The sequence below is a fragment of the Ursus americanus genome, chromosome 14 (assembly GCF_024610735.1).
Source record: "Ursus americanus isolate L20-20 chromosome 14, mUrsAme1.1.p, whole genome shotgun sequence".
Classification (NCBI taxonomy): Eukaryota; Metazoa; Chordata; class Mammalia; order Carnivora; family Ursidae; genus Ursus; species Ursus americanus.
In genome coordinates, this window is record NC_142140.1 from 711,396 (window position 1) to 720,912 (window position 9,517).

Below are 9,517 nucleotides of genomic sequence, written 5' to 3' on the forward strand. Positions count from 1 at the left end.
ATCTGATAAAGTCCACACTGCTCTTGGCTTTCAGGGTCCTCAAAAATTTGGCTGGGCCTGACTCTCCAAGCTCCACAGCCAGCTTGGACCTACACAGGGCCTCCTTCACCCCCACGATACGTTGGACAGACCCATCTCTGCATTTTCACTCACTGCCTCCCTTTGTCTCCAAATGGTCTTCCTTCTTGGATTTCCCATCTAAGAACCTTGCTCGTGTTGCCAAGACCACCTCCTCCAAGAGGCCCTCCTAGGTTTCTCCTGCCTACTAAACTCTTGTAGGATTTGGTTGGGGCACTTAGCACAGACTCTTGCCTTTTCATTCAACAAACACGTACTGGTGTCACCCAAGACCCAGGAATGAACCCAACAGAGTTCCACTCTTAAGAAGCTCAAGATAGTGTTATTAGTGCTGGGGAGATGGACACAGGTGGGAGGTCTTCAGGTCTTCGTATCTGATGTCCAGAACAGCCCCTGCAGGTGGGGCAGGATTTGGGGGAAAGGTCACGAAGCGCGATTGCATAGGCACCAGGAGGTACTAGAGACATTTCTAGTAGAGCAACTGCTCCTGTTAGGTGACGAGAATTTCCCTCGGCACTATAGCTGTCCTGTGTTTGTGCTGAGAATACACTGACTAAAATTATAACCAGCCCATACTCTATATTTACACAGAGAAATGTACTTAAAGAAGAACAAAGAGTGAAGCACACCCAAGTAATGAAATACTGCGCAACAGTTACAAGAACGGGACGACTCGAAACTCACCCATAATGAACACCTAAAAAAACTGACGTGTATAGAATGCGTCTATATTCTTAAAAAGGACACATACACATTTTGTATGTATGTAGAATGTGTGTGGAAGGATATGCCCAAAAAATGGCCACAGTGACTCAGGAGGAGAAGTGGGGAACTTCCACGATTACAATACTTGACTTCCTTATCTTATAGAAGTACCTGGAAAGTTTACGTCAGTAACCAAAGAAACATGTTTAAATTTTTAAAAAATCGAAAACAAGCTGAAGGAAAAGTATAAAGCGAGGTGCTGATGAAGTCACTGGGTGTGGGACTGGCAAGGAGAAGACTCTCGCGCTTCTCCTCTAAGGGGAGTGTTCTCCCACAGGACCCTCCTGGGACTGGTTTGAGGGATTTCCCCACATGACCAATTCTCCACACCAGCTGGGGCGCCCAAGATTCAGTTCAGGTCTGACACCATCTACCTGGAGTCAGCTCGCACCGGCGCTAACACACTGCGTCCCCAAGACTGCCGCTCCCACCTCAGATGCCCGGGCGCACATCCCAGGCTTGCACCTGTGCTTCTGACCAACCAGCTACGGATCAGGGCTCCCACACCCTCCTTCGCTGGGTTCCTAATTTGCTAGAGCAGCTCACAGAACTCAGAGAAACATGTCTACCGGTTTATAATATAATAAAGCACATGAGAAAGGATACAGATGGCCAACCAGACAAAGCGGTACACAAGGCAAGGTCTGGGGAAGGCGCGTGGAGTTTCCATGCCCTTTTGGGGCACCACACCTGCCCCAGCACTTCCGTGGGCTCAGCAACCCAGCTCTCTGAACCCTCTGGTTAAGGGATTTTTTTATGGAGGCTTCAGCACAAGTCATGATGGATTATTAACTCAATTTCCCACCCCTCTCATCTCTCTAGAGAATGGGGGGTGGGGCCCAAAGTTCCAAGTTTCTAAGCATGGAATGGTCTTTTCGGTGACCAGCCCCCATCTAGGAGCCCACCCACAGTGGCTTCCTTAGCACAAAAGAGGCTCCTATCACCCAGGAAATTCCAAAGAATTTAGGATCTTTGTGTCAGGAACTGGGGTCAAAGACCAAGTATTAGCAGAAAGGAGGGTCAGGGCAGAGGTCAACATACATCTCTCTCAGTTTCACAGGCACCAGCTGAAGGCTGGCTGACCCTGACACCCCAGGGAAGGTTTAGGGGCTTCAACAGCCCAAACTCCCAGACCTGCAAGTAGCCCCTACTCCAGGGGTTTTGTGTCCTTCAAGCAAATGGCGACATACGCAGGGCAAAGCTGAGGTGACCCAGCTCCTCAGCTCCCCAGTGCCCTTCTCCCAGGACAAGAGGCCATCACACAGCCATAAAAGTATCACCTGAGATGGGCAGCTGGCAGAGTCCTCCAGGCCCTCAAGGTCAAAGGTCGAGGCCTTGGCGCCCAGCGGGGAGGTGACCCAGGGGGAGGAATCTTTAATGACTACCTTGACGTAGTTGAGCTGGGGCAGAGCAGACCCAGCGCCCCGCCCCCACCCTTCCCCTGCCTCCCCTCCGCCCAGCCCCGCCCCAGCGCCCCGCCCCCAGCAATACCCCTCACCCCCCAGCGCCCCGCCCCCACCCTTCCCCTGCCTCCGCTCCGCCCAGCCCCGCCCCAGCGCCCCGCCCCCAGCAATACCCCTCACCCCCCAGCACCTCGCCCCCACCCTTCCCCTGCCTCCCCTCCGCCCAGCCCCGCCCCAGCGCCCCGCCCCCAGCAATACCCCTCAACCCCAGTACCTCGCCCCCACCCTTCTCCAGCCCCCGCTCCGCCCAGCCCCGCCCCAGCGCCCCGCCCCCAGCAATACCCCTCACCCCCAGCACTCCGCCTCCACCCTTCTCCAGCCCCCGCTCCGCCCAGCCCCGCCCCAGCGCCCCGCCCCCAGCAATACCCCTCACCCCCCAGCGCCCCGCCCCCACCCTTCCCCTGCCTCCGCTCCGCCCAGCCCCGCCCCAGCGCCCCGCCCCCAGCAATACCCCTCACCCCCAGTACCTCGCCCCCACCCTTCCCCTGCCGCCGCTCCGCCCAGCCCCGCCCCAGAGCCCCGCCCCCAGCAAGACCCCTCACCCCCAGCACCTCGCCCCCACCGTTCTCCTGCTCCCGCTCCGCCCAGCCCCGCCCCCAGCAATACCCCTCACCCCCAGCACCTCGCCCCCACCCTTCCCCTGCCTCCGCTCCGCCCAGCCCCGCCCCCAGCAATACCCCTCACCCCCAGCACCTCGCCCCCACCCTTCCCCTGCCTCCGCTCCGCCCAGCCCCGCCCCAGCGCCCCGCCCCCAGCAATACCCCTCACCCCCAGTACCTCGCCCCCACCCTTCCCCTGCCGCCGCTCCGCCCAGCCCCGCCCCAGAGCCCCGCCCCCAGCAAGACCCCTCACCCCCAGCACCTCGCCCCCACCGTTCTCCTGCTCCCGCTCCGCCCAGCCCCGCCCCCAGCAATACCCCTCACCCCCAGCACCTCGCCCCCACCCTTCCCCTGCCTCCGCTCCGCCCAGCCCCGCCCCCAGCAATACCCCTCACCCCCAGCACCTCGCCCCCACCCTTCCCCTGCCTCCGCTCCGCCCAGCCCCGCCCCCAGCAATACCCCTCACCCCCAGCACCTCGCCCCCACCGTTCTCCTGCTCCCGCTCCGCCCAGCCCCGCCCCCAGCAATACCCCTCACCCCCAGCACCCCGCCCCCACCGTTCTCCTGCCCCCGCTCCGCCCAGCCCCGCCCCCAGCAATACCCCTCACCCCCAGCACCCCGCCCCCACCCTTCCCCTGCTCCCGCTCCGCCCAGCCCCGCCCCCACCCCCCCCCCCCAGCGCCCCGCATATCCCCCAGCTCCCCGCCCCCACTTTGTGAGCAGCGCCGGGTGGAAAGTTTAGGGGGCAGCCGCTGAAGCGCAGCAGTCTTTATCTGGGGTGGGCTGTGCGATTCCTTTTTTACTGTTCGTGCTTACTTACATTTTCTATTACCCCCCCCAAACACTGTTCCTGAAATTCTCTAGTAATTCTGAGTAAAGGAAAAGGAGAATACTGTTGATATAACCGTGCCACTTACTTCATTTCATCGGGCCTCCACTACCGCGTGGTGTAATTAACCCCCCAGCTTACGAGGGAGACAAGTGCGCTCCCAGACGGTCAGCTGGGGTGCTGGCTGGAGCGCCCCCAGTCCCGGGCCGTCGCCGGCCGGCTCTCGGGGCTGTGGGCCACGATGGGGACACCCGGCTTCTGTCCAGTTCTCACCAGCACCTTCGCGCCCCCACTAGCCTTGCTGCCGCAGACTCACTGCAAGATTTGGGCGGAGGGACACAGGAGAAAACCAGGGCTGATGTCGTAGGTTCACAGTCGCGTGCGTGTCTGGGCAGGAGGGTACACCGCGCTGCTGTGCTTTGGGGCACTTCGCCCCGGCTTCACTCCTCCGACTGGAGGCAGCCAGAGCCCCTGCTTCCTCGCTGAGTGACCTTGAGCCTCAGGATCCTCATCGGCAATGGGTACCTAACCTTGCACCCAAGGATGGCCGTTGGGGAGAGAGTGAGGAAGTAGGTGGGCCGAGTGTGGAACACGTTGGATCCCCCTGTCCCATCGACGCCCCCTCGGGAGCTCCGGGCGGCAGGGGTGGCAGGTTGAGTTGAGAAGCTGCAGCTCCCGAAGAAACAGCAGGGATAGGAAATGCCCACCCAGACCGCCTAGAGGGCACCCAGACAGCAAAAGGCCCAGCGAGAATGGGGTCCGACTTCTTACCTGCTCCTCAGCGGGGCTGAGGCCAGGGGTCCTGACCGGTGCGTGCGGCACCCCAGCCCAGCGGCCCCGGTTCTCTGGCAGTGGCCGCAGCGGCAGGCCGGAGCATAGTGCCTGGAGGCTGGACATGTCTGGCTGAGACTGAAACGGAGGCCAGCTCTGTGGGGAGGCCAGGCAGAGACCTGGCAGTCATGGTCCAGCTGGGCGGGGACCTCCCGCGCCACAGCCACCTCCTCCAGCCCCTCATTGGGCCCAGGGTCTGCAGAAGGAGCCATGTGTAAGTCATTGGGTCATTGGCCCCTAGCCTGGCTGCCTGCAGTGTTGACCTGAGGTGAGGGCGGTGCTCTGGGCAGAGGCAGGCTTCATGCAGGGGAGACTACATAGGGGTCTGTTTTTCATGTTAGTGCGGGGTTGGCCTTGAGGGGTTGTGTTTTCTGGGACAAGCTTTGGAGAGCTGGTGGGGCTCTCATGTTGGGGTTTGCTTTCGCGGTCTTACCCCAGGCGGGTAACATTGGGTTTGCATCTTGATGATGGGGAACCACGTGATACTGAAGTTGGCACAGAAGGCAGGGTCTGCGCAGAAGGCCGGCAGTGCTCCTTGTGCCCCTCCTCCCTGCCACCTGTGGGGGGGCATGGCAGAAGCCCCCCCCAGCAGCAGGTGTACCTTCCTTGACTCCCAATGAGGTACACACTGCTTCATCCCCTTCCCAAAGCTGTGAAGAGCCCACCTGGAGATGGCTCTCATCCTCAATTTCATTAACAACTTTGCAAGAAAGTGCTCCTAATCAGTCCTGTGCTACGGATGGGGAAACTGAGGCCCAAGTCTCACACAGCCAGGAAGTGACCGCAGGAGAATCCTGGTGGTCCTGGGAAAGCAACACACCTGGGTGTTATTCCAGCTCAGCTCCTGACCGGCCCCGTGGCCTTGGGCCGTGTCCCAATCTACATAAGTGGGTGGTAATTCACCACTCAGGCTGCAGGAGGCACAGATGGGTTGTGTAAGCACCCAGTGCAGTATCGCACGAGGCAAGGGGAAAACAACAGACATCTTCTAAGTGCGGACGCTTCGGAGCATATCACGTGATGCAGTTCGCTTTGTCCCCTCATTGGCCCTGTGGAGTTCACTGTCCCATTCTATGGATGTGGACACTGAGGTGGAGAGAGGTGGTGGGAACTGTCTGAGGCCACACAGCTGGTCACTGGTGGTGCTAGAATCAGAACCCGCAGAACTCAGGGCTCTGGCTCTATACACCCTCCGGCCACTCTTGCAGTCTCCCTGGCAGACCTCATCTGATGGCTCAAGGCAAGCCAGAAATCAGTTTTTGTGAGATCTCATTTTGAAATGCTTGCAATCAATTAAAATATGGTTTTAAACACCGTGGCGAACAAGATGGGTGGATTTCATGCACGCCAACGTCCTAGTTGTGATACTGTGCTGCAGTTCTGCAAGATGTTACCAATGGGAGAACGGGGCGCACGGGGTTGTTTCCTACAACCTGAGTCTACAAGAACTGCAAAATAAATAACTTCATTTTAAAACATCATACAAGCTATGTAAAAGGATGAGGCGGCCATGAATGTTACCTATGCCAGACTGGCTGTACAACTCACTAGCTGTGTGTCTTTGGGGTAAGCTACTCAGCCTTCCTGTGCTTCGGTTCCCTCATTTGTAAAATGAACGTAGTAATAGTACCTACCTCATGGGATGCGTCCAAGGAATTAGTGAGAACACACGTAAAGGTCTTGGTGCCTGTCACAGAAAAAACATCTGCTAGGTATTGTTAGTTTTCCAATTGTTGCCAGTATCAGAAAGTAAGCAACAGAGCAATGTACGTAGTACAGAAAACAAAGAGAAAGTGTGTGTGTGTGTGTGTACACTACAAAGAACGGGGGAGGGAAGGAGACCTCACTGTAAAACTCTGGCACTTTCAACATTGGCAATGTACTAAATGCCACTGAACTGTACACTTTAAAATGATTAATTTGATGGTATGTAAATTTCACCTCAATTGAAAAAGCCTCTGGTGGTTTTGAATTTTGCTCCATGGACAAACCAAATAAATAAAAAATTTAATCTAATAGAGAGTAAAGAAAGGCAGGCAGGCACTACAGCCAAACCCAGTTTTGCTCAGTACGTGCCTCCCTGGTGCTTGATGTGGCCTCTCTCTAGCCAGCAAGTGCCTGCCTCAGTTTCCCCTCTGGTTGCCCCCAGTGGCTGCTTCTGTCCTAGCCAGCCTCTCCTCCTAACAATGCTTGGTGACCAGCACCACATAGCCCAGCCCTGCCTGCCTGGCACCCCCAGTCCAGGCCATAGTGGACCCCAATCTCTGCAGTATCCGGCTGGCTTCCTGAGCAAGGCAGGACTTCTGTCTCTTGAACCATCAGCCTGGTCCCAGCTTCCCCTCCTTTCCTCCATCCACTCTGCCACCCTGGGGACCTTACCCTGAACCACCCTGACCCAACCCCTCTAATATGAAAATATACCCTGGACCCTGACACCACCCCACCCTGGTCCATGCCCATCTTCTCTCCCAGAGATAGCGCCCAGCCTCTCTCCTGGTCCCCCACCTTCTCCCAGCCACCTCCAGTCGATTAGCAACACACCTGCAGATTGCTTAGAATAATCCACGTGTGGCCCAGGATACTCTGGGGATGTGGACTCCCTGTCTGCCTCTCTGACTGCTCCATCCACTCTTGTCGACCCCAGAGCCTCCTTGCTGCTCCTTGTTCACACCAGGGTGGTTTTCAAACATGCCAGCAAATCCTTGCTTGGGTGCTTCTCCAAGTGATGCCGGGGTATGGTCTTGCCTCCTGAGTCTGGGCCAAACTTAGTGGTTATTCGGTAACCAACAGAAGGAAGCCTGAGACTCTGCGGAGCAGCCCAAGTACCCTGGGGTCCCAGGCTGGGGCGTGCCAGGTGGAGGTGCTGAGGTCAACCGCCCAGCTGAGCTCTGGCGCATGAGGGAGCCATCAGGGATGGCCAACCCCAGCCAGCCTCCAGAAGGCCAGTCCCAGCTGCCATCTGATGCAGTAGAATGAGACCCCGAGTGAGAACCATTGAATTTGGCCCCTTCCCCAAATCTTGACCCACAAAATGGTGAGCAAAATTTATTTTTTTAAAAATTTTATTTTATTTGAAATCAATTAACATATAGTGTATTATTAGTTTCAGAGATAGAGTTTAGTCATTCATCAGTTGCATATAACACCCAGTGCTCATGACATCAAGTGCCTTCCTTAACGCCCATCACCCAGTTACCCCAACCCCCACCCACCTCCCCTCCAGCAGTGCTCGGTTTGTTTCCTAGAGTTAATTATGGTTTGTTTCCCTCTCTGATTTTGTCTTACTTTATTTTTCCCCTCCCATTCCCTATGTTCCTCTGTTTTGTTTCTTAAATTCCACAAATGAGTCAAATCATGATAATTGCCTTTCTTGGGAGCAAAATTTAAATGGTTGTTTTAAGCTGCTAAATTTTAGGGCAAATTGTTAGTTAATAGTTAACTGGCACATCGCATCAGGGCCTCAGCAAGGGCTGGTGCTCTGCCTGGAAATGTCCTCCTCCACATACCTGTGTGGCTCCTCCTCACCTGACTCACATCTGCTCAGGCGTCACATCCTCCCCGAGGCGGCCCCTACCACCCTCGCTCCCTATGTGCAGTCTACGTTATTCCCACCCCTTATCCTGCTTTATTCTCTTTATTGCACAATTTACCACCTGGCGTGATCTTACATATTTATTCCTGTTTTCTATCCCCTCCCCATTCTATAATATAAATTCCATAAGGGCAAAGAGCCTATCTTGTTCTCTCCCCTGGAACCCCCCTTCAACCTCCGGAGTGGGTAATTCAGTATCTGCTAAATGAATAAAGGTGAGCCCCTTTGAGAGGACAGAGGCTGCAGAAGCCGTCTTCTTAGGGAAGATAACTGAGGCCCTGGGCCTCTGGCAAAGCATATTCAACCCCCTCATCCCAAGACCCCACACTGAGGCACCCCCATGGGCCTCCAGGGATCAGGTCTCCAGGAATTTTCTCCGCAGGCATAGAGGCTGGGACGTTGTTCTCCACTTTGGCCACCAGGTGGCAGCCCAGGAGACCAAGACTCCTGCCCTAAGGACCCCGAGGCTGGGACCCCTTACAGAGAATGCGGGGGCGTGGGGGGAGTGTCTGGAATGCATGTGTAGATGAGATTTGGGACCCACTGGGCATGCGGATGACTGGAAATCCTTGGAGCAGCAGCAGCAGCCCTGCCTGAGCCCAGATTGGGGCTGAGCTGGATGTATCCCAAGGCTCTCTGTCCAGGTCATCCGGAAAGCCATAATAATGAGCTTCTGGTTTTATCTGTGAGCTGTTTCCCACTTCTCTGCCATCTGAGACCTATCATCACCATTTGGAGCCATATCTTTAAGCCAGCAGAACTATTATTTACTTAATATGTTTCCTTAAATAGACCTTTAAAACGTCAATGTAATAGGAAGGAACTTTTTTATCACCACTGTAAGAGAAACCAGTCTTTTGCCAGAAACAGGCAGTAACTGTAAAAATAAATTAATTCATCAGTAACATCCAGGATTTAGATGGCACTCACTGATCCATTGTACAGGGAATTGGGGCACAGAGAGGTTAGGCAAATTTCCTGATCTCACACAGTGGTTAAGTGGCACCTGCAGGGTTTGGAACAGGATTTTTCAAGAGCAGCTCTAAAGCTGTACTTCGCAGCAGCACCCGATCCCACACACTCACACCGCTCAGTGTTGACTCAGGCGCACACACACACCTGCACACAGATCAGCTGCACCCTTGGTTCCCTGTTAGCCTGACTTCTGGGCAGCAAGGCACTACCGTCAGACCTGCTCCCTCGTCTACCCACCCCACAGGGCTAGCTGGATGTTTATCTTTCAAAGGCAGGACTTCACTCTCCTCTCTCACACACAGGAGTCCTCAGCAAGCTGAGTGCTGGCCAGGACTTGGATCCCTTGCCCAGACGGGGTGAGGCACCACAGCCCTGACGCCCAGCA

At 55.9% G+C, this 9,517-nt stretch overlaps 1 protein-coding gene across 3 annotated transcripts in view; it reads right to left on the reverse strand.

Moving 5' to 3' along the window:
- Nucleotides 1-4,655, reverse strand: part of UROC1 (urocanate hydratase 1) — a 41,181-nt gene extending 36,526 nt beyond the window's left edge. For 2 of the 3 annotated variants that reach the window (XR_015726581.1, XM_045812346.2), the window contains exon 1: nt 4,506-4,655. Coding sequence is in view for 1 of the 3 variants with exons in the window: in XM_045812346.2 (XP_045668302.1) it covers nt 4,506-4,631 (126 nt within the window). In the remaining 2 variants the exon portion in view is untranslated. Of the gene's footprint in view, nt 1-3,822; nt 4,050-4,505 lie in introns of all 3 variants that reach the window. The other variant, XM_045812348.2, reaches the window with a different exon arrangement.
- Nucleotides 4,656-9,517: the final 4,862 nt, after the last annotated feature.